This window comes from Diceros bicornis, chromosome 8, assembly GCF_020826845.1.
Source record: "Diceros bicornis minor isolate mBicDic1 chromosome 8, mDicBic1.mat.cur, whole genome shotgun sequence".
Classification (NCBI taxonomy): Eukaryota; Metazoa; Chordata; class Mammalia; order Perissodactyla; family Rhinocerotidae; genus Diceros; species Diceros bicornis.
Window position 1 is genome coordinate 71,424,543 of NC_080747.1, and position 24,371 is coordinate 71,448,913.

A 24,371-nucleotide genomic window follows, 5' to 3' on the forward strand; every position below is an offset into this window, starting at 1 on the left:
CTCAGCAAAAAGAAGGGGATTAGCACGGATGTTAGCTCAGGGCTGATCTTCCTCACACACACAAAAAATAATAAAAAAATAAAAAAAAAGAAAAGAAATGAAGTATATTAAAGAAAAATGACCTTTTAAGTATGTTGATTTAAGCACAGAAGTTTTTAAGAGGCATGGAATGAAAAATGGATCTGACTATTAAAACTACATTAATATTTTTGAGAAATGGAAAGACAGGTAATTAGTCTTGTTTATTCGACTGCTGCTAATGCCAACCCAATGTTTTTAATATTAACAGCATTGAAAAATGTGAAATCAAGCTTTGAAGCATTGACTTTATACTTAGATCCACATCATTAAGGTGTATACATCTCTGGCTGGAGCTCATTTATTCACTTCATTTTGCTTTTGTGGCCAATCACTGCTTCAAATTGAACATTCTGTACATGATTTATAGCTGCCAAGGCACGTTCAGGAAGAAATCTATATAAAAAAAATGATGAAAAATTTTCAATTTAAAATCTTTGACAACAGAGTTCTTTTTTATTGTCAGTTAAAATACCCTAAGAGTTATCAGGTTTGCATTTAATTTTCCTCTGTTCTTCCTTTCTTCTTTCACAAACATCTACCTCTCTGTCTTTTCTTGTGTGTGGCTTTTAATACTCATAGTTCAAATATTATGCAAATATAAAGAAAGCACTGATACATACCACTCTTCTCACCTTCTCATCTTATATTCATAAAATATTATATGAGTAAAGATCTAAAACTGAAAGTCTGGGCTTATTGCTGAAACTGTCAATGAATCCTGATGCTAAGGGTTCACAGAGAGACACCACCAGAATCCATTCCATCCATCCCTCCACCTCTCCTTAAGTACAGTCATGTGCCGCCTAACAACATTTTGGTCAACGACAGACCACATGTATGACGGTGGTCCCATAAGATTAGTATCATGTAGCCTAGGTGTGTAGTAGGCTACACTATTTAGGTTTGTGTAAGTACACTCTGTGATGTTCACACAACAACAAAATCTCCTAACAATGCATTTCTCAGAACATATATCCCTTTTGTTAAGAAACACATGACTGTATTTACTGAATATCTATTATGCACTTTATAATAACGTAGACTAAAGTACTTTAAAAACAGCTACTGCCTTTGAGGAGCTTATTGTTTGCTGAGAGGCTAAGGTGGCCATCTTGAAACAATTATTGAAAAATATTAACCACCTCTAATTAAGGGCTATAACTGTGAGGAGGTTTAATGTGGGTTGGAAAGCGTAAAGTTTAAAGTGAAGGAAAGCGTCAAAAGGACGATTGGATGCTCAAGGATGGGTAACATTTGAGTCGGCAGATGAAAGGAAGAGCGTATGAGTGAATATATAAGGAGGCAGACGTCACACATTCTGCAAAGAAAGTCATATTGAAAATCACTTTGGCATTGTTGGCTAATGCAAGATTTACCTCCCCGTCTTGAGGGGAAAAAAGGAGGAGGATTGGCAATAGATGTTAGCTCAGAGCTGGTCTTCCTCAGCAAAAAGAGGAGGATTAGCATGGATGTTAGCTCAGGGCTGATCTTCCTCACAAAAAAAAAAAAACATGAAATACTTTGGGACAAACCTGACAAAAAAGTTTGTAAGACTTGTACACTGAAAACTACAAAATATCGTGTAGAGATATTGAAGAAAATGGAAAAAAAAAAAAGGAAAGATATATTGTGTTCTTTGTATTCTTGGATTGGAAGACTCAATATTGTTAATATGTTAATTCTCTCCCAATTGATCTATAGATTCAATGCAATCTCAATCACAACTCCAGCAGGCTTTTTTATAGACTTTTAATTTTTAGCTACTTCACTATATTGTATTCTCTTTAAATTGTCTGTCCTTCGTTAGAACAGTCCCTGGCAAAGTTTGGGTGGAGATGCTAGATGTGGTAGAGAAAATGAATCATGATCTTTTTATAGATTGGGTAAGGCAATAACAGAGGAAACTTACCTGTTCTCCCCAGGGATGGAGAGTTTCCATGGCAACTTTCACAACTGAAAGACTCACCATAATGATAGCTCTGTTAGTGTTTTAGTATATTAGGTGTTTTGTGCTGTACTTACCTCTCTAGTGTTAGAGCGATATTGAGATAGGATGGAACAAAAATCATTTTCTTATTGGTAAGTATTCCATCTATCAAGCTTCTTGCAACTTCATCCGTCTCCAATACAGGCCATAGTCTATGATTAAAAGGAGAAAAAGTTTGGCTCTTTTTGTTGTTGTTGTTTTTTAATTAATAAAGACAGGAAAATTAACTTATCTTTTCACCAAATTAGGATTTAAAATGCTCCAGGATTCACTGCACGAATGCCACCTGCTCCCGGATGCCCTCGCAGGCCATATTGATGTTTTGTTATCACAGTCTTACGCTCTCACATCATAGTTGTATTTCATGGCTCACTCAATCAAACTTTCAAAATGGTGGAGAGGAATTAGATGGTAGAGGAGAAGAGGAACCAGGAAAAGAAGACTAGTGCATAGGATTAATCATGGGACAGAAAGGAAATATCTGACATCTCTCCTCAGGACTTGTTGGGACAGGGAGAGAACTCTATAGCTAAGTATACTTTCTTTCTTGCAGAGGTATCCCATAAAGCTGGATTGTTTTAAGGGTATTTAGTACTTGAGATTTACCTCTGACTTCCTATGCTGCAGTTTAATGAAAGTTGGAGATATGCACAGGGAGTATTACATTATAACTGGAGGTGTGACCTTGCTTATACTGAAGACTGTCTATGTGGGTTCTTGAGAAGTATTCATAACGACAGGTCCATTGTAGAATGCCCATTAGTGCAAGATGATGACAGGAAATTAAAACGTAAATGGATTGACAGTGTTGCACCAGTTAAAATGTCTGGGCATGAGTTGAATGGCCAGTGAATAAAAAGCTTGTGTAGAGGAGTTAAGTAAGCAGTGAATGTCATAACCTCCTTCCTTCAGATATTCTGTAGTTTACTGCAGATTATTACGTGATTGAGGTTTCCATGGCATTGAGTGGCAAGCCAGTAGAGAGTAATACACATCCGTACTTTTCTAAATTATTGGGTTCTACTACTTCCCTCCCTGATTTCTCCTACCTAGTTGCACCTACCCAGTCTCTGAGCTAAGCCTGACATCAGTATATGGACATTTTAGCCTTTGTGAAGAAAATTCAGAATTCAGCAGTCTGGTTAAGACCAAGCCTAAATCTTCAGCATTGCCTGTCAGCTCCAGGGGTCACCTCCAGGCACCACACCACCCAGGGTTGCATTAGTCCTACTCTTTTCTACTGTGTCTTCCCCACCAGTTGACATGTACTCTTGGTACACGCTAAGCCTGAATGCTTACCAAGAGGATTTTTATTGGGCTCAATTTCCTATTTAAGAAAGCTGAGCCAGGAGTCCCAATCACACCACAGTATTTACCTATACATTGTGTACTTGTTAAGTGCCTATGGTCTAACACTGTCAAGGACTCCACCGCCAGGGAGTGACCACAGCTCCAGAGACAACACAGCTAATTCAGAGTTTTGGAGTCACTAGCTTCAAATGAGGCTGAGTTTGAAAGGGAATTTTTTAGCTCTTATGAGTGAATATATTTAGAACTAATTCCCTTCCAGGAATAAATTAGCTTCAGATTAGCAAGCTTAATATATTTTGTTAACTGACAACAGAATATATACTAGAATCGAGGCAAATTTGTGAGGCAGATGTCTTAAGTTTAGGGCCCTTGTCTTCTCCTTTCTGCTTTTTCCCTCCCTTTCAGGACCATTTCTCCTCTTATGGTCTCAAATCCTCCCTTATTAGAGACAAAGTTCTTGCAGAAATTCACCTTGACTAAGGGGTTAAGAACTCAATTCATTGCTGCTCTTAGGAACATGTGCATTTTTAAGGAGAACAAGGTGGTAACAGTGATCAAGTGCTTGTGGTTATATTTCATATATCAAAGTTTTCCAAACCTGTCTCCAGACTCACCTGGTATGCTTGAAAACAAAATAAAACAAAACACCTCATTCTTGGAGCTCATCCCAGCTTATTGAATCAGAATCTCTAAGAAAGAGCCTAAGAACATTTATTTTTTATGTAAGCTTAGGTGATGATTCTTAGAATTAGGCAAGTTTGAAAAATGTTGGAGTACTTTATGCTAGCATTGTGCCAGTGCTGTGGGAGATGGAAAAGGGGCATACACCTATACCTTTCCATACTCTATTTGAGGAGGAAGAGCCATGAATGGGAGAGGGGGTCGTTAGGTGTCATTCATTTTGAGGTGTGGTTTCCAGCAGAGGACACTCTTCCTATCCCCTTAAGCAACCTCTCCAGCCTGCCCCAACCCCCACTCTCACTCCCTCTTGGCCCCTGAGTGTGTGCTGAACCTTTTACCTGGTCACAAAAATACCCAATTGCCTAATTCATTGGCAGCTGATCACTCCTGCTAGTCCCTAATGCATTTTTCCCCGTTGTTCATCTAATTTCTAAGTGAAAACTTAAAGGCAATACAGTAACGTTAATCAGAAAAAATATTTTTACTTTTTTTTTCTATTTTCTCAGTTGACCCACCTAGAAATTTCTCATATAGTTTTCATATCAATTTCTCCTGCCATATTTCCATCCTAACTTGATTTTGACCTCACCTTGTGCTTGGGTTTTTGGTGAACCCGGTATTCACAAAAACAGGGCAGAGACACGAGGTTTTGATACCAGTTTTTCCCAACGCTTTAAGTTCTGATGTCAGAGCTCTGTGGAAGCCAACAGCAGCAAATTTGCTGGAACTGTAAGAGAATTATCCACCATCGTTAGCTATGGGCAAGTGAAACACAATCCTCAGCTCTCCGTGAGAAGGCAATGTTGATTTGATTTGAGAACAAGTAGAAGCCAAACCCCCAAATCTTCCACTTGAGTATTCATTTTCATTTACATTTTCTTATAGGATTTCACAGAATTCTCCATGTACCAATTTCTTAAGTAGTAGCGATAGCAATAGAACAAATCCTAATAACTTGTTGACTGGCTTACTACTCACTTTTCCACCCTACATGTAAGGTGTTCCATTCAATCTTCGAACTGTTTTCTAATCAGTTTTTATTGCTGTTTTTGCTTTGAAAAATATGAATCAGGGAAAGCATATGTAGAAAACATATTTAGTCCCGCAAACTTCTGTGAGACTCTACACATTTCTCCTCTCTCTTGATAACTGAGTTGATACTTTCTCTCTTGACATGGAGGCCACTTTGGCTTCTTAATTTCATTTTAAAGATTTGGAGTAAAAAGACTTCAGGAAGTGTGTGTATGCGACCTTCAGCATATCACTTTATCTTCTTCCTTTGATTTTTCTGATCTTTAAAATGCAGATAAAATATAGGGCTGTCTTGAGGATTAAATCAAGTAGCATATGTATAATAACTTTATTACCTATAAGGATCTATGTAAATGTTAATTGTATTTTTGAGCCAGGTGACAATAAGAACAATAAAGTTAAAGACTGGCTGCTTTCCTAAAGGGGAAGAAAAAAAGGAAAACTATTATTACATTGGGTTTCCACATTTCTAAACATTAAAACAATAGTGAATGTTTAATCTGTGAAATTCTTATTTATGTTTTAAGATGGTAGAGGCAGCTTGAAGCAACCATGTGTATGTACAGTGATACCTTAACCTACACTGAAATTGAACTATATCTGTGACTATATTCAGTGTCAGAAATAATTTGGTTCATGACTAAATTTAACCTTGAACATGGATGTATAAGTAAATAACAAATCAACTAACTACCCACCCCCACAATCACCCACTGATAATCATGTGTTAGCAGTTACAAAAAGAACTGACCAAAATGTTAACAAGTTAAATTTATCTATGAGGTTGATATAAAGCAAAAGGAAATGAGATGCCATCAAAGGAGTTTACAAGGAAAATATATTTTGCAAATAGTGTATCCTTAGGGTCTCCCACCTTTTTCTTTTTCTGTCCTTGGTAGAACATGGAGTGTGCTATCTGCCTCTAATCAGGTAAAGGCTTTCAATCTCACTCTCTCTCTCTTTCTCTCTCTCGCACACACACACAGACACACAAAGACACAGACACAAAGACACATACACAATCTTTCATGACACAAGCACACTGGAAAAGGTTTTGATCCAGGGGCCACTCTGGGTAGCTTATCTTCGGCATGCAGGCCATGGCATAGATTTGTGTTCATTTGGACTTCTGTATGTTTTGCTTCTTAGTCTGTGGGTTCCCTGTTCCTTTTATCCATGATACAATGGAAACATGTATAGCGTTCCTGTGTTCTTTCATTGCTCTACAGAGGAGTTTTCACAAGTCCAAAAATATTTTAAATGATTACGACCAGTTTCATTGTTTTAGGAAAAGTCATTTTTAGACGTTTATTCTAAACTAATACATAAGTTCTGTAAATCCAAATTACCCTGCTATGAGGACTGGAATCTGAGTTATACTAAAACCTTAAAAGTATAAAAATACATAGCACTGCTGGAAAGTAATACTTACCAATATGGAATAAGATAAGGAATCACTCCATGGCCACACACTGAAGCCACTGTGACAATGTGGCCATGATTTCTCTTCATCATTGACGGAAGAAGTGCTTTTGTGATCTTCAAGGATTGTTGCAGAAAGAGAAGAAATGATGACACAGGTGTTAGGTTTCCAGATTAGGTAGTTTTATTTTTAAGACCAAATGGCATTTGAGACAACTTTTGCAATGAAATGAAATACGTGCCATGATTACACGATTACTTCTATGCAAATGATAGAAATGAAACAAAGATTAAAATGTATTGGTTTGAGCCGTCATTGAGTGCTGTAAACTGTATATCATATGCCAACAACTCATCTTAATATTCCCCCTTCTTTCCTTCAGAGGGAATCAAATATCTCCTCTATGGATATATCATCTAAACAATATTATTAAGGGAAAAATTCAGACTTTTCAGAACTGAAAAATTTCCTATGGTAATCTGGTATCATGTGATTTTTTTGTTTTGGGGCTTTATCACTCTAATGAGAAGGGTTGAAATCTTGTGTACCTATATCAAGTTGAGTAGAAAACGCTGAGTTCTGTACTGACCCACAAGCGTTATGCATTGTGATTAGATTTAGTATCTCCCTATTTGTAAAACTGTGCATTACATGTTGATGTTACAGGAAACAAAAAGTCTTTCTTTATCTCCAAAAAGCTTTACTGTTTTGTGAGAAATATTGATAATATTTTATGAGAGTTTTATAGACCCACGCTATGGACCCCATGCCGATGTGTAGAGCCAGAACCGCCAATCCAAGCCACCCTCAAATTCCTGATCTGCAGAAACTGTGAGAGGAAAATGAATATTTATTGTTGCTGTAAGCCACTAAGTTTTGGTATAATTTGTTATGCAGCTATAGATAACTAATACATGAGGTCTCTATGTAGTTTGGCGGGCATAATAATCAATTATCATTAGCATGTGTGAGGGGTTGGGGAGGATGGGGGGACACATCTCTTTTTTTCTTCTCTCTTCCAGCATCCAGATTTGCCCTATTTCTACACTAATATTGCAGCACTGGAAGATTAAGTCGTATAAATGCTCTCTGCAAAGGCCTATTTCAGTCTCCCAAGAAACTAACCAATTATAAGAGGTCTCTATAGCCATATTTCTAAGTTCCAGCATGGATCTAGAGCTCATCTCAGAGTTCCTTCCAGAAGAGCCCCTAACCCCTGCATACATCTGAGTAGTGATTTTTGTTGTCCTTTCAGTTCTAAAATTCTGTGACATGAGGTCACAAGTGAATGTACACTGTATATATTTTCTCTAAAGCACTGAAAACACGTACCTGACAGCCCTTAGCAAACCTACACAAATATTTTTTGAGCACCTGGTATGTGCCAGGCTTTGTGTTAGGTATCAGTGGATAGGACAGACTACCTACTTTCTGTTAAGTTGTGGCCCCTTGAACTCTGTGCCCTTCTGTCAGAGACTCTTCCACTCAAACTAATTTGATGGTTCTTGATTTAAGGTAAATATCTGGCCAGTCTTCCACCCAGAAGGATGTGAACTCAATTATGAACTTCATGTGCCTTAAGAGGACGAGCCAGACATGCACAAACCAGAAAAGTTTCTGACTCATACTCACCCAAAAATGTCCGAGGATGTTGACCTCAAATGTTTTGGAAATCTCTTCATCCTTGGTACTAAGAAGATCAGCTGGATATATTGTCCCAGCATTATTCACCACGATAGTTACATCACCCACTTCTTTCTTTACCTTTTGAAATGGAAAGAACATGTATGTTATAGAAACTCATAGTTTTGGGATTGATATCATCCAGGGATTAGATTCTTTATTCTATTTGATGAGATCTCTGAGTTCAGGCAGCTTTAGCTCAAGTGCTGGTTGCAAAGGGAACACCGTCATAAAGGTGGGATAAACTGTTATTTTAGCATCCAAATTTCAATAAATTTTTAAAGTTGATCGATAAAGTGAAATTAATATTTGTGTTGATTAATAAGATCTGACTAAACATTTTTAAAGTGGTGATTTAGTGATCCTGCTCCACTTAGTCTGGCTAAACCTCTCTGGGCCTCAATTTGCTCATCTGTCAAATGAGGTTAATAGGGTTTTTATAGGGATTAAGTTCAAGAATGTTATAGTTTATCAGAGTGCTTGGTTCATTGTGAGTATTTGATATTTACTCTTCTAAAAATTGTTATAATAATCATTAATATTACATTTTCTATAGAAGACTAGATTAGCACCAACATAAATAAAATCTCACACAGGAAATAATTAAAGTAAAAAAAAGAATTACTGTTAAAGTAACAGGACTAAAACAAAAGAAGAAAGTGATCTTTTTTCCTGGTGGTAAATCTTTTCTCCGACACTCTGTACCACTGCTCAAATTTCTAATCAGAATGAAACTGACTAATAATATGAAATAATAATAGGCAGAGGTGAGTGGATTATATGCAAGGAAAAAGTACTTCCTTCCTTATTCACACAACTACCTCAGTTAGCAGAGGCTAAAAATCTAATTTAAATCAGGCAGTCATAAAGAACCTTTCCATTTTCCACGTGAGTGGACACAAAATTATTTGAAGAGATTTGTATCCTGAAGTCTCACCTGGCTCACAGAGTTATAAATCTCTTCTCTGTTGCTGCAGTCCACCACGAACGCATGTGCTGTAGCCCCTAGTTTTCCGCATTGAGCTGCGGTTTCCTCAACACCGCGCTGAAATTGGAAAAAACAAATTCAGAAAGATGTAGGTCAGTTAGGGGACAAGAGTTGGGGAGAAAGGACTGGAGAAGAAATTTTTTTAAAGATTAAAATTCATGTACGAAATGCCCTCCTTATTTGTAAGAAAATTTAGTGAGAGACCCTGCCTAATTCTCAAAGAGTCTATACCCGGCTTTTCTACCAGGGAACGCTCGTATTAGTCCTGTGTTTTTATCTTGTTTTGCTACATTCTCAACAGCCATTCTGCACCAAAGCAAAAAAAAAAAAAAAAATTCCTTCACATTTTTCCGGCTTTTCCTCTTGGGTTGGAGGTTGTGCAGGAGGTGGTTTCTGTAAAGCAGGCTACTCTCATAGCTTGAAAAACATGTTTGAGAGATGTTGCTCTTTATTGTGTCATGAAAGGAGACGTTTGAGTATGGAGAAGAAAAGAAAACAATTAATTTAACATATATTTGTTGAGCGCCAACTATCTAATACGCAGTAAAGCACCAAGTAGTAATTCTAAATTAGTGGTAATTTTATAAACTATGTACCTCTGCCCATCATACTTTCGTCAATGATTCTGATTTAACCCTCTAGAGGGCAGGAGAAAGAAGGACCTTTATTTGAGGAAGTCTTTCTTTATTTTTTTAATTATTTTATTGAGGTCATATTGGTTTATAACATTGCGTACTTTCAGGTTACATTATTATATACCAGTTTCTGTATAAACTGCATCAGGCTCACCCCCAATAGTCTAGTTTTATCCATTACCATATATATGTGCCCTTTACCCCTTTTGCCCTCCCCTCTACCCTCTTCCCCTATGGGAACCCCTAATCTGTTCTCTTTATCCATGTGTTTGTTTATCTTCCACATGTGAGTGAAATCATACAGTGTTTGTCTTTGTCTCGCTTATTTCACTTAACATAATACCCTCAAGGTCCATCTATGTTCTTGCAAATGGGACAATTTTGCCTTTTTTATGGCTGTGTAGTATTCCATTATATGTATATGTGTATATATATATATATATATATACCACATCTTCTTTATCCGTTCATCAGTTGATGGGCACTTGGGTTGTTTCTACAACTTGGCTATTGTGAATAATGCTGCAATGAACACAGGGGTGCATAAAACTTGTTTTTTTGTGTGTGAGGGAGATCAGACCTGAGCTAACATCCATGCTAATCCTCCTCTTATTGCTGAGGAAGAGCGGCTCTGAGCTAACATCTATTGCCAATCCTCCTCCTTTTATTCCCCAAAGCCCCAGTAGATAGTTGTATGTCATAGTTGCACATCCTTCTAGTTGCTGTACGTGGGACGCGGCCTCAGCATGGCCAGACAAGCGGTGCGTCAGTGCGTGCCCGGGATCCGAACCTGGGCCGCCAGTAGTGGAGCGCACACACTTAACTGCTAAGCCACAGGGCTGGCCCTGCATAAAACTTTTTGAATTGTTGATTTCATGTTCGTTGGATAAATATCCAGTAGTGGGATAATTGGATCATATGGTATTTTTTTTTTTTTTTTTTTTTTTTGTGAGAGAGATCAGCCCTGAGCTAACATCCGTGCTAATCCTCCTCTTTTTGCTGAGGAAGACCGGCTCTGAGCTAACATCTATTGCCAATCCTCCTCCTTTGTTTTTTCTTCCCCAAAGCCCCAGTAGATAGTTGTATGTCATAGTTGCACATCCTTCTAGTTGCTGTATGTGGGACATGGCCTCAGCATGGCCGGAGAAGCGGTGCGTCGGTGCGCGCCCAGGATCCGAACCCGGGCCGCCAGTAGCAGAGCGCGTGCACTTAACAGCTAAGCAACCGGGCCGGCCCTGCATAAAACTTTTTGAATTGTTGATTTCATGTTCTTTGGATAAATATTCAGTAGTGGGATAACTGGATCGTATAGTATTTCTATTTTTAATTTTTTTAGAAATCTCCATACTGTTTTCCATAGTGGCTGCGCCAATTTGCATTCCTACAAGCAGTGTATGAGGGTTCCCTTTTCTCCACATCCTCTCCAACATTTGTTATTGTTTGTCTTGTTAATTATAACCATTCTGACAGGTGTAAGGTGATATCTCATTGTAGTTTTGATTTGCATTTCCCTAATAATTACTAATGTTGAACATCTTTTCATGCGCCTGTGTTCCATCCATATGTCTTCTTTGGAAAAATGTCTGTTCATATCCTCTGGTCATTTTTTGATCAGGTTGTTCATTTTTTTGTTGTTGAGTTGTACGAGTTCTCTATATATTTTGGAAATTAACCCTTTGTTGGATATATGATTTGCAAATATTTTCTCCCAGTTTGTGGGTTGTCTTTTCGTTTTGTTCCTGGTTTCCTTTGCCTTGCAGAAGCTCTTTAGTCTGATAAAGTCCCACTTGTTTATTTTTTCTTTTGTTTCCCTTGCTTGAGTAGAGACAGTATTCAAAAAGATGCTGCTAAGACCGATGTCAAAGCGTGTACTGCCTATATTTTCTTAGGAGTTTTATGGTTTCAGTCTTACATTCAAGTTTTTAATCCACTTTGAGTTAATTTTTGTGTATGGTGTAAGATAATGGTCTACTTTCATTCTTTTGCACCTGGCTGTCCAGTTTTCCCAACACCATTTATTGAAGAGACTTTCCTTTCTCCATTGTATATTCTTGGCTCCTTTGTCAAAGATTAGCTGTCCATAGACGTGTGGTTTTATTTCTGGGCTTTCAATTCTATTCCATTGATATGTTTGTCTGCTTTTGTGCCAGTACCATGCTGTTTTGATTACTATAGCTTTGTGCAATATTTTGAAGTCAGAGATCGTGATGCCTCCAGCTTTGTTCTTTTTTCTCAGGGTTGCTATGGCTATTCAGAGTCTTTTGTTGCCCCATATAAACTTCAGGATTCTTTGTTCAATTTCTGTGAAGAATGTCATTCGGATTCTGATTGGGATTGCATTGAATCTGTAGATTGCTTTAGGTAATATGGACATTTTAACTATATTTATTCTTCCAATTCATGACCATGGAATATCTTTCCATTTCTTTCTGTCTTCTTTAATTCTGTCAATAATGTCTTATAGTTTTCAGCATATAGGTCTTTCACCTCCTTGGTTAAGATTATTCCTAGATATTTTATTCTTTTTGTTGCAGTTGTAAATGGAATTGTATTCTTGACTTCTCTTTCTGCCAGTTCATTATTAGTGTATAGAAATGCAACTGATTTTTATAAGTTGATTTAGTACCTTGCAACTTTGCTGTAGCTGTTGATCATTTCTAATTGTTTTCTGATGGATTCTTTAGAGTTTTCTGTATATAGAATCATGTTGTCTGCAAACAGTGAGAGTTTTACTTCTTCCTTTCTAATTTGGATCCCTTTCATTTCCTTTTTCTTGCCTAATTGCTCTGGCTGAAACCTCCAGGACTATGTTGAATAAGAGTGGTGAAAGTGGGCACGCTTGTCTTGTTCCTGTTCTCAGAGGGATGGCTTTCAGTTTTTCACTGTTAAGTATGATGTTGGCTCTGGGTTTGTCATATATGGCCTTTATTATGTTGAAGTACTTTCCTTCTATACCCATTTTCTTTAGAGCTTTTATCATAAATGGATGTTGGATCTTGTCAGTTGCTTTCTCTGCATTTACTGAGATGATCATGTGATTTTTAGTCAAATTTTATTAATAAGATGTATCACATTGATTGTTTTGCAGACGTTGAACCATCCCTGCGTCCCTGGTATGAATCCCACTTGGTCATGGTGTATGATCTTTTTAATATATTGCTGTATTCAATTTGCTAATTTTTTTTGAGGATTTTTGCATCTATGTTCATCAGTGATATTGGCCTGTAATTTTCTTTTTTTGTATTGTCCTTATCTGGTTTTGGTCTCAGAGTAATGTTGGCCTTGTAGAATGAGGTAGGAAGTGTCTTGTCTTCTTCATTTTTTTGGAATAATTTGAGAAGGGTAGGTATTAAATCTTCTTTGAATGTCTGGTAGAATTCTCCAAAGAAGCCATCTGGTCCTGGACTTTTATTTTTTGGCAGGTTTTTGGTTACTGTTTCAATCTCTTTACTTGTGATTGGTCTATTCAGATTCTCTCTGTCTTCTTGATTCAGGTTTGGGGGGTTGTATGATTCTAAGAATTTATCCGTTTCTTCTAGGTTTTCTATTTTGTTGGCATATAGTTTTTCATAGTATTCTCTTATAAGTTTTTGTATTTCTCTTGGAATCTGTTGTAATTTCTCCTCTTTCATTTTTAATTTTATTTGAGCCTTCTCTCTTTTTTTCTTAGTGAGTTTGGCTAAAGGTTTGTCAATTTTGTTTATCTTCTCAAAGAACCAGCTCTTAGTTTCATTGATCCTGTCTATTGTTTTTTGGTCTCTATTTAATTTATTTCTGCTCTGATTTTCATTATTTCCTTCCTTCTGCTGACTTTGGGCTTTGTTCTTCTTTTTCTAGTTATGTTAGGTGTAGTTTAAGATTACTTATTTGAGGTTTTTCTTATTTGTTGAGGTAGGCCTGAATTGCTATAAATTTCCCTCTTAGTATCACTTTTGCTGCATCCCTTTTGCTGTTATTGGGGCAGTCCCTGAATGAGTGGCAGTTGGTTTCCCTTAGCCAGTGTTGCCTCCCTGACATCCTTCATATTTCACTACCGCAGGCTAAACCCTGGACTATCAGCCTGAAATTCCAAAGAACAGACTCTAACAAAGATTAGAACACTTAGTCACAGAGCCAATGTCCCCTCGTAAACTTTTTGGGGATTGCAGAGGAGTAAAGAGGGAGGACAGGAGCATCTTTCATCGATTTAGGCTTTGGCTGATAGCTTGCTCATTGCAAGATTACAAGAACGACTACACACTCTTGACTCTAGAATCAAGGTTGGTAGAGAGCATTAGTAACCAGAGCTTTCATCAGATGCTTTGATTGGAGAATTAAAATTTCTTCAATCTTATCACTTGAGCTAGAGCACTGCAAAATGTAATGCCTTGTCTTTTTGTAAGCAAAATCCTTGTTTTAGCTTCAAATCCAGTGTGCATTGTTCACTCCACTTATCACAGTATTCCTAAAATAACAGTTTAGATTGAATGAGGGCAAACTGCTAACATAACTCATCATGTAAGGCAAAAGAAACCACCTGTACGAGTGACATCAGTGTCATGGTGGAGTGAGCTTTCCCATAAACCCTTTCCCTGATAAGATACAACAAAAGGAACAGTCACAGATCAACAATGGACTCCTAGACAGCAAAAAGCAAGATCAGAAAGATCCACACTGCCCCACATCTGAGAGAGGAACGTGCTGGGCCCCTGGAGGAAGTGGGGAGAGGTAAGGAGAACTCCTCTCCTTCCCCATCAGATCAGCGATCCTGGTCCATGTGGCTCCCAGAGAGGGGGGAGGGGCGGCCCTCTGCGGGGAAACTGTAGCTCTTTGGGCTCTCTGAGCCAGTGGGAAACTCCCACACAGAGGACTCAGAACTTCTACAGGGCTACCATCAACATCTGAGCACCCCAGGAGAGCGGATAACAAGGGGCGAGCGAGAAGCCCCCCATGCCAGGGACCCAGCAGGCAAAAGAGAGAGCCCCACCCCTCCCCACATGCTGGACACTGCAGCTTAGCTGACCAGACCAGACCAAGTGGCCGGCAGATCACAGTGAACAGCTGGGGCAGAGCGCAGGGGGCTCAGATTACACAGCCCTTAACCCCCATATGGTGGCGGCGGGTGGAAATTACAACCAGATATTTCCAGGATGAGGAAAAATAAAGCCAATACAGGAACCACAATGCAAAGGTACATGAAATCACCAGACCAGAAGGAAAATGACAAGCACTCAGAAACCAACCCTGAAGACACAGAAATCCATAACCTAAAGACAGAGATTTCAAAATAGCTATCATAAAAAAACTCAACAAAATACGAGATGACACAGACAAACAATTCAATGAGATTAGGAGTTTCTTCACAAAAGAGATTGAAATCATAAAGAAAAACCAATCAGTACTGATGGAGATGAAGAACACAATGGAGGAGATCAAGGAGAATCTGGAATCTTTAAAGAACAGAGCTGACAAGATGGAGGAAAATTAGCATTTTAGAGGATAGGAATACAGATATTGTCCAGATGGAAGAGGAGAGAGAACTAAGACTAAAAAGAAATGAAAAAGTCTCCGAGAAATATCTGACTCTATTAGGAAATGTAACATAAGAATTACAGGTATTCCTGAGGGAAAAGAAAGGGGAAGAGGAACAGAGAACCTATTAAAGGAAATAATAGCTGAGAACTTCCCAAATCTGGGGAAGGAGCAGGAAATACCAGTAAGTGAAGCCAATAGGTCACGTAAATATGTCAACAGGCAAAGGCCCACTCCACGACACGTAGTAGTAAGGCTGGCCAAAGTCAATGACAAAGAAACAATATTCAGGGCAGCTAGACAAAAACAAAAAATAATGTACAAAGATACTCCCATCAGGCTCTCAGTGGATTTCTCAACAGAAACTGTACAGGCTAGGAGAGACTGGAGTGATATATTCAAAATACTGAAAGACAAAAACTTTCAGCCAAGAATACTCTATCCAGCAAAAATTTCCTTCAAATATGATGGAGAAATAGTAACTTTCCCAGATAAACAAAAGCTAAGGGAGTTCTTGGCCATGAGAACACCACTACAAGAAATACTCAAGAAGGCCCTCAGGCCTGAAAAAAAGAAAAGAAAGGGAATATAAAGCTTGGAGCAAGGAGAAAAATAGGTAGACAGAATCAGAAAAACAGTAGATCTTTACCGGAATAGGTTAGCAACCACTTAAATACCAAAATCAAAGATCAAAGGAAGGAATTCACCAAAAATAAATATAACCTCATCACTGTAAACACACACCCACAACACAAGATAGAATAAGGTATAACAAGAATGACTTAGAAGGGGAAGAGAAAAGTGATTGAACTGACTTAGTATAAGGAAATAAGAGGCCATCAGATAATGGACTATCTCATACACAAGATTTTTTATACAAACCTAAAGGTAACCACTAAACAAATAATCAAAACAAAATCACATATGATAAACAAAGAGAAAACTAGAAGAGTCATAAGACAGAACAACCAAACTGAATTGGCAGTCTGAAACAAATGGGACAAGAAACAAAGGAAATGCAAAAGAACCAGAAAATAAGTGACAAAACAGCAAAATTAAGCCCTCATATATCAATAATTACCCTAAATGTAAATGGATTGAACTCTCCAATCAAAAGATACAGAGTGGCAGGATGGATTAAAAAGCAAGACCCAACAATATGCTGCCACCAGGAACCACATCTAGGCTCTAAAGGCAAGCACAGGCTCAGAGTGAAAGGATGGAAGACAATACTCCAAGCTAATGGCAGAAAAAGAAAGCAGGTGTTGCCATCCTCATATTCAGACAAAGTAGACTTCAAGATAAAAGAGGTTAAGAGAGACAAAGAAGGGAAATATATAATGATAAAAGGGACACTCCACCAAGAAAACTTATCACTTATAAATATATATGCACCCAACATAGGAGCACCAAAATACATAAAGCAACTATTAACAAACCTAAAAGGAGACGTTAACAACAACACAATCATAGTAGGGGATCTTAATACCCCACTTACATCAATGGATAGATCATCCAGACAAAAAGTCAATAAAGAAATAGTGGACTTAAATGAAAAACTGGATGAGATGGACCTAGTAGACATATACAGAGCACTCCATCCAAAAACATCTGACTACACATTCTTCTCAAGTGTGAATGGAACATTCTCAAGGATAGACCATGTGTTGGGAAACAAAGCTAGCCTCCATAAATTTAAGAAGATTGAAATCATAACAAGCATATTTTCAGACCATAATGCTATGAAACTGGAAATCAACCATGAAAAAAAAAACTGGGAAAGCGACAAAAATGTGGAGATTAACCAACATGCTACTGAACAACCAATGGATCATTGATGAAATTAAAGGAGAAATCAAAAACTATCTGGAAACAAACGAAAATGAAAATATGCCATACCAAATCATATGGGATGCAGCAAAACCGGTCCTGAGAGGGAAACTCATAGCGATACAAGCCTACCTTAACAAACAAGAAAAAGCCCAATTAATCAACCTTAAATTACACCTAACAGAACTAGAAAAAGAAGAACAAACAAAGCCCAAAGTCAGCAGAAGGAGAGAAATAATAAAAATCAGAGCAGAAATAAATGAAATTGAGACAAAAAAAAACAGTAGAAAGGATTAATGAAACAAAGAGTTGGTTCTTTGAGAAGGTAAACAAAATTGACAAACCCTTAGCCAGACTTACTAAGAAAAAAAGATAAAAGACTCAAGTAAATAAAATTAGAAATGAAAGAGGAGAAATTACAATGGATACCACGGAAATACAAAGTATAATAAGAGAATACTATGAGAAATTATATGCCAACAAATTGGACAATCTAGAAGAAATGGATAAATTCTTAGACTCATATAACCTTCCAAAACTGAACCAAGGAGAAATGGAGAATCTGAATAGACCAATCACAAGTAAAGAGATTGAAATAGTAATCAAAAACCTCCCCCAAAATAAAAGTCCAGGATCAGATGGCTTCTCTGGTGAATTTTACCAAACATTCAAAGAAGATTTAATACCCATCCTTCTCAAGCTATTCCAAAAAATAGAGGAAGATGGAACACTTCCTAAATCTATGAGGCCAATATCACCCTGACACCAAAGTCAGACAAAGACAATACAAAGAAGGAAAATTACAGGCCAATATTGCTGATGAACATAGATGCAAAAATCCTCAACAAAATATTGGCAAACCGCATACAGCAATACATTAAAAAGATCATACACCATGATCAACTGGGATTTATACCAGGGACACAGGGATGGTTCAACATCCACAAATCAATCAACGTGACACACCACATCAACAAAATGAAGAATAAAAACCACATGGTCATCTCAATAGACGCAGAGAAGGCATTTGACAAGATACCATATCCATTTATGATAAAAACTCTCAACAAAATGGGTATAGAAGGAAAGTACCTCAACATAATAAAGGCTATTTATGACAAACCCACAGCCAAGATCATACTCAACAGGGAAAGACTAAAAGCCATTCCTCTGAGAACAGGAACGAGGCAGGACTGCCCACTCTCGCCACTCCTATTCAACAGAGTACTGGAGGTTTTGGCCAGAGCAATTAGGCAAGAAAAAGGAATAAAAGGAATCCAAATAGGCAACGAAGAAGTAAAACTCTCACTATTTGCAGATGACATGATTTTATATACAGAAAACCCTAAAGAATCCGTTGGAAAACTACTAGAAATAATCAACAACTACAGCAAAGTTGTGGGGTACAAAATCAATCTACAAAAATCAGTTGCATTTCTGTATTCTAATAACGAACTAACAGAAAGAGAGCTCAAAAAGATAATACCATTTACAATTGCATCAAAAAGAATAAAATATCTAGGAATAAATCTTACCAAGGAGGTGAAAGACCTATATGATGAAAACTACAAGACATAATTGAAAGAAATCGATGATGACATAAAGAAATGGAAAGACATCCCATGCACATGGATTGGAAGAATAAACATAGTTAAAATGTTTATATTACCTAAAGCAATCTACAGATTCAATGCAATCCCAATAAGAATCCCAATGACATTCTTCACGGAAATAGAAAAAAGAATACTAAAATTCATATAGGGCAACAAAAGACCCTGGATAGCTAAAGCAATCCTGAGAAAAAAGAACAAAGCTGGAGGCATCACAATCCCTGACTTCAAAACATACTACAAAGCAATAGTAATCAAAAGAGCATGGTACTGGTACAAAAACAGGCACACAGATCAATGGAACAGAATTGAAAGCCCAGAAATAAAACCACACATATACAGACAGGTAATTTTCGACAAAGGAGCTAAGAACATACAATGGAGAAAGGAAAGTCTCTTCAATAAATAGTGTTGGGAAAACTGGACAGCCACATGCAAAAGAATGAACGTGGATCATCTGTTATCGCCATTCACAAAAATTAACTCAAAATGATCAAAACCTGAAGGTGAGACCTGAAACTATAAAACTCATAGAAGAAAATATAGGCAACACACTATTTGACATTGGTCATAAAGGAATCTTTTTGGATGACATGCTTACCCAGACTAGGGAAACTAAAGAAAAAATAAGCAAGTGGGACTTTATCAGATTAAAGAGCTTCTACAAGACAAACGAAACCAGAATCAAAATGAACAGACAACCTACCAGCTGGGAGAAAATATTTGCAAAACATATATCTGACAAGGGGTTAATCTCCATACTATATAAAGAACTCACACAACTGAACAACAAAAAATCAAACAACCCAATCAAAAAATGGGCAGAGGAAACGAACAGACACTTCTCCAAAGAAGATAGAAAGGTGTCCAATAGGCACATGAAAAGATGTTCAACATCACTAATCATCAGGGAAATACAAATCAAAACAACACTAAGATATCACCTCATGCCCGTTAGAATGGCTATAATCACCAAGACAAAAAACAACAAATGTTGGAGAGGATGTGGAGAAACAGGAACCCTCATACACAGCTGGTGGGAATGCAAACTGGTGCAGCCTCTATGGAAAACGGTATGGAGACTCCTCAAAGAATTAAAAATAGAAATACCCTATGATCCAGCTATCCCATTACTGGGAATCTATCCAACAAACCTGAAATCAACAATCCAAAGAGGCTTATGCACCCCTATGTTCATTGCAGCATTATTCACCATAGCCAAGAAGTGGAAGCAACCTAAATGTCCCTCGACTGATGATTGGATCAAGAAGATGTGGTATATATATACAATGGAATACTACTCAGCCATAAAAAAAGACAAAATCGTCCCATTTGCAACAACATGGATGGGCCTGGAGGGTATTATGTTAAGTGAAATCAGCCAGAAAGAGAAAGACATACACTGTATGATCTCACTCATATGTGGAATATACACCAACACATGGACAGAGAAAACTATACTGTGGTTACCAGGGGCAATGGGGGTGGGGGGTGGGCACAATGGGGTGAAGGGAGATATATATATGGTGATGGACAAACAAAAATGTACAACCCAAAATTTCACAATGTTATAAACTATTAAAACATCAATTAAAAAAAAAGAAACCACCTGTAACAAAAAGGCAGTTGGCACCTTTCACAGGTAAAGGAGATCTGAATTACATTATAGCTGTAGAGTGAATTATTTAAAACCTTAAATGTTTAACCATAAAATTCAGGAATTCAAAGAGACCCGGTAAGGTTAGGTGACCCATCCTTCAGGCAGAATCTTAAATAAGTCATTTTTATTTCTTTTCACTGGAATTTAAAAAATGTAATAAATATTAGTCATCTCCTCAAAATTACATATCTGGAAAGAGATCCAAAGGTTAGATTTCTTCAAGCCATTTTCATGGATTTATACTTATTTATATTTTTTGATTAATGCCTGAGAACAGCAGACAACAAGTTTCTCAATTTGTAAATTCTTGTCCTCTTCTAGAAAGTTCATTGGAACCTCTTCAAGTACCAAACTGATGGCAAATCACTTTCATGTATATCAACTCATCTATTATACAAATGTCCATATCTGTTATATAAAAATATATCAACTTTTTCTTATATTCTTCTTCTTCTTCTTTTTTTTTTGTGAGGAAGATTGGCCCTGGGCTAACATCCATGCCCATCTTCCTCTACTTTATATGGGATGCCACCACAGCATGGCTTGACAAGTGGTGCATCGGTGCTCATCCGGGATCCCAACCGGCGAACCCCGGGCTGCCACAGCGGAGTGCGAGCACCTAACTGCTTGCGCCACTGGCCAGGCTCTCTTATATCATTCTTTACTGTCTAGAAAGAACCAGGTTTCTAAGTTTAAGAGTCATTTTTGAAGACCTTAAGAAAATAGGTGCCAACTAGACACGACAGCAAAGAACATGAGAGAGCAATAATATAACGGCAATTAAAATCTCACTGGGATTTGTGGAAAACCTGATTCTCAGAAAAACTTCACTATCTTTCCAATCTGAAAATCCTGTAACCATTTTTCTGTGTATCTTTTCACAGATTTATCAGAATTCACAAGTTTAGGGAAAATGATACAAGATTTCAGTTACCTCAGTTTTATCTTGAGTAGTTAATAGAGTGTTTACAAATAACAGTATAAGAAATATACGAATGCCCAAGAGAAAGCCTGACTCACTGCATGTAGGTTTTATTTAACACAACTGTTGTTTACTGTGGCCAGGCTTTGTTTAAGCACTTACAATATTTGCTCATTAAATCCTCTTGCCCAGGGGTCGGCAAACTTTCTCTGTAAAGAGCCAGATAGTAAATATTTCAGGATTGTGTGTGTGTGAGGGGAGGTACTAAGCAGATCTGTCGCATGTTCTTTGTTTCCTTACTTGCTTTTTGCTTTGACAGCCCTTTAAAAATGTAGAAAACATTCCTAGCTCAACAGGCTGCCCAGGAACCAGGTCTGGCCCATTAGCTGTAGTTTACTAACCCCTGTTCTTACCCATCCTGTGAGGTATTATCCCCGTTTCAGAGATAAGGAAACTGGGGCTAAGAGAAATGAAGTGATTGCTCAATTGAAGCAGCTTCAAAGTAGCCTAGCTCCTGAGTCTGAGTTATAAACCTGTGTATCATGGCATAAAAATCACAGCTTAGATCTAATTATCTTCCTTTCATCAAACCATCCTGATGCATACGTAGAATAAGGCTCCAGGGAATTTAGTTATCGAAGAAAAAATACAAAGGAAAGCAGATGCTAAGTCAAGTAATTTTTTTTTTTTTGTGAGGAAGACCGGCTCTGAGCCAACATCTATTGCCAATCCTCCTCCTTTTTTCTCCCCAAAGCCCCAGTAGATAGTTGTATGCCATAGTTGCACATCCTTCTAGTTGCTGTATGTGGGATGCCGCCTCAGCATGGCCGGAGAAGCAGTGAGTTGGTGTGCGCCTGGGATCTGAACCCGGGCCGCCAGTAGCGGAGCGCGCGCACTTAACCACTAAGCCACGGGGCCGGCCCTCAAGTAATTTTTTAAACACGTCTTACTTGTGACTTTAAAAGATAGTCCATTACCTTATTAATATCCCACAGAACCAGTCTGCTCTTCCGTTTTGCAAATTCATAGGCCGTCAGCCTGCCTATTCCATGCCCGGCTCCTGTAATGAGAACGATCTCCCCAGCCACAGATTTTCTCCTCCGGGGAATGCAAACCTTCACCAAGGACTCCAAGTAGGAGTAGATGATGGTGATCAGAAGCAGGAGGAGATCCAAGACAATGTTCATGGCTCTGCTGTCTACTCTTCTCCTCTGGTTCAGTCCTTGCTAGGTCCAGCGAAAAGCTGCCCTCTGCACAGAGCTCAAGGGAAGAGCTGTGCCCCAGTTGTTGACGGGACCGGCAGAGGTAAGACAGATTTGCAGGCAAGCTTTGTCTACGTGTTCTAATTGATTGGCTAGACCTCAGGCTTTTGAAGTGATGCCTGTTGCTAGTAAAAGCTTGGCAGAGGGAAACGGGAAAGCAAAAGAAAGTGCTGTCTGGACTTTCTTTCTTTCTTTTTTTTTTTTTTTGTGAGGAAGCTCAGCCCTGAGCTAACATCCATGCCAATCCTCCTCTTTTTGCTGAGGAAGACCGGCCCTGAGCTAACATCTATTGCCAATCCTCCTCCTTTTTTTTTTTCCCCAAAGCCCCAGTAGATAGTTGTATGTCATAGCTGCACATCCTTCTAGTTGCTGTATGTGGGACTCGACCTCAGCATGGCCGGAGAAGTGGTGCGGCGGTGTGCGCCCGGGATCCGAACCCAGGCCGCCAGTAGCGGAATGCGTGCACTTAACCACTAAGCCACGGGGGCTGGCCCTGGACTTGCTTTCTGAGAAGCAGTTCTGTAACATGTTTCACCATGAAGTTTCACCTCTAGAAATAATTCTAGAGATATTGTATCAGCTAATGGTCTCTTGGTATCTCTCTGTAAACTATTTTTTTTTTTAATGAAGAAAAAGGAGAAGTAGAGATGTTATCTTAAGAACACTTGAATAAAGTATGGGCCAACTAAGCTTAGTTTGATTCATTTATTCATGAAAGCTCTGCATCAATATTTCAGTTAGCTAATCATTTTACACGAGATGCCCATTTCCCTGAAAACCTCTTGAGTTTGGGGGAGATTGTAGGTTATACAAAGCAATCAGTTCCCTTTGTGATAATATGGACAAGATCATTAGACCAGGAGCCAGAAGTCTCTGCTTAAAAGTGGTGTGACTTCCAATACCTCAAAAGTGGAAAGAACCCAAATGTCCATCAACAGATGAATGAATAAACAAAATGTGATAGATATATATATATACACAATGCAATATTATTCATCCTTAAAAAGAATGCAGTTCTTATAGATGCTACAATATGGATGAACCTTGAAAACATCATGCTAAGTGAAATAAGCAAAACACAAAAGGAGAAATATTATATGACTCCACTTATATGACCTAGAATAGTGAAATACACAGAGACAGAAAGTAGAAGGGTGGTTACCAGGGATGGGGGTGTAGGGAGAAGGAGGAGTTATTGTTTAAAGGGTACAGAGTTTCAGTTTGGGGTGATGAAGAAGTTACAGAGATAGATAGTGGTGATGGTTGCACAACAATGTGAATGTACTTAATGCCACTGAACTGTACATTTAAAAATGATTAAAATAATAAACTTTATGTCATGTATATTTTACCACAATAAAAAAGTGTGACTTCAGGTAATCCTATTTACTTTTTCTATGCCTCAGTTTCCTAATCTGGAAAATAAAGATAAAAATAAATGCTTTTGGGTAAAATGCTTTTACCAAACACAGACCTTCACCACACATCACAAGCTCAACCTTCCCTCACATACCCACAGGTAAGGTGGTTATAAGGATCAAATGAGAGAGCCTGTATATGAAATGGCTTTGCAAGTAGTAAATGCCTATACAAATCAAATAATAATAATAGTAGTAGCTTTAGGACATCACCATCATCATGGTGCCATGAGAGGATCTCTTTGTCTCTCCCCTTCAATCTACAGTGAGTAAAACATCCATAACCCAACAAAGGCTAATTGCCCAACAATCAGGACACTGGAGAGATCCACACATC

At 38.1% G+C, this 24,371-nt stretch overlaps 1 protein-coding gene across 2 annotated transcripts; it reads right to left on the reverse strand.

The window, feature by feature from the left end:
* Window positions 1-290: 290 nt before the first annotated feature.
* HSD17B13 (hydroxysteroid 17-beta dehydrogenase 13) lies at window positions 291-22,541 on the reverse strand. Of its 2 annotated transcripts, XM_058546454.1 has the most exons (7): window positions 22,332-22,541; window positions 9,136-9,243; window positions 8,148-8,279; window positions 6,525-6,631; window positions 4,650-4,787; window positions 2,104-2,220; window positions 291-474 (listed from the first exon to the last, which is right to left on the reverse strand). In XM_058546454.1, exons 1-7 carry the CDS (start codon window positions 22,539-22,541, stop codon window positions 384-386), a joined length of 903 nt encoding a protein of 300 aa, XP_058402437.1. In that variant the 3' UTR covers window positions 291-383. The 2 variants fall into 2 exon arrangements, with proteins under 2 accessions (XP_058402437.1, XP_058402438.1); XM_058546455.1 differs by lacking the exon at window positions 9,136-9,243.
* Between the last annotated feature and the right edge of the window lie 1,830 nt (window positions 22,542-24,371).

What these genes read in the sequence shown, in the direction of transcription:
- HSD17B13 (XM_058546454.1), bottom strand. Translation starts at nt 22,541, where the DNA reads ATGAACATTGTCTTGGATCTCCTCCTGCTTCTGATCACCATCATCTAC. An exon ending in TTTATAACTCTGTGAGCCAG is followed by an intron (nt 8,280 to 9,135) that starts GTGAGACTTCAG and finishes CCATTTCAAAAG; the next exon opens with GTAAAGAAAGAAGTGGGTGA. An exon ending in ACCAAAAACCCAAGCACAAG is followed by an intron (nt 2,221 to 4,649) that starts GTGAGGTCAAAA and finishes TTTTAATCATAG; the next exon opens with ACTATGGCCTGTATTGGAGA.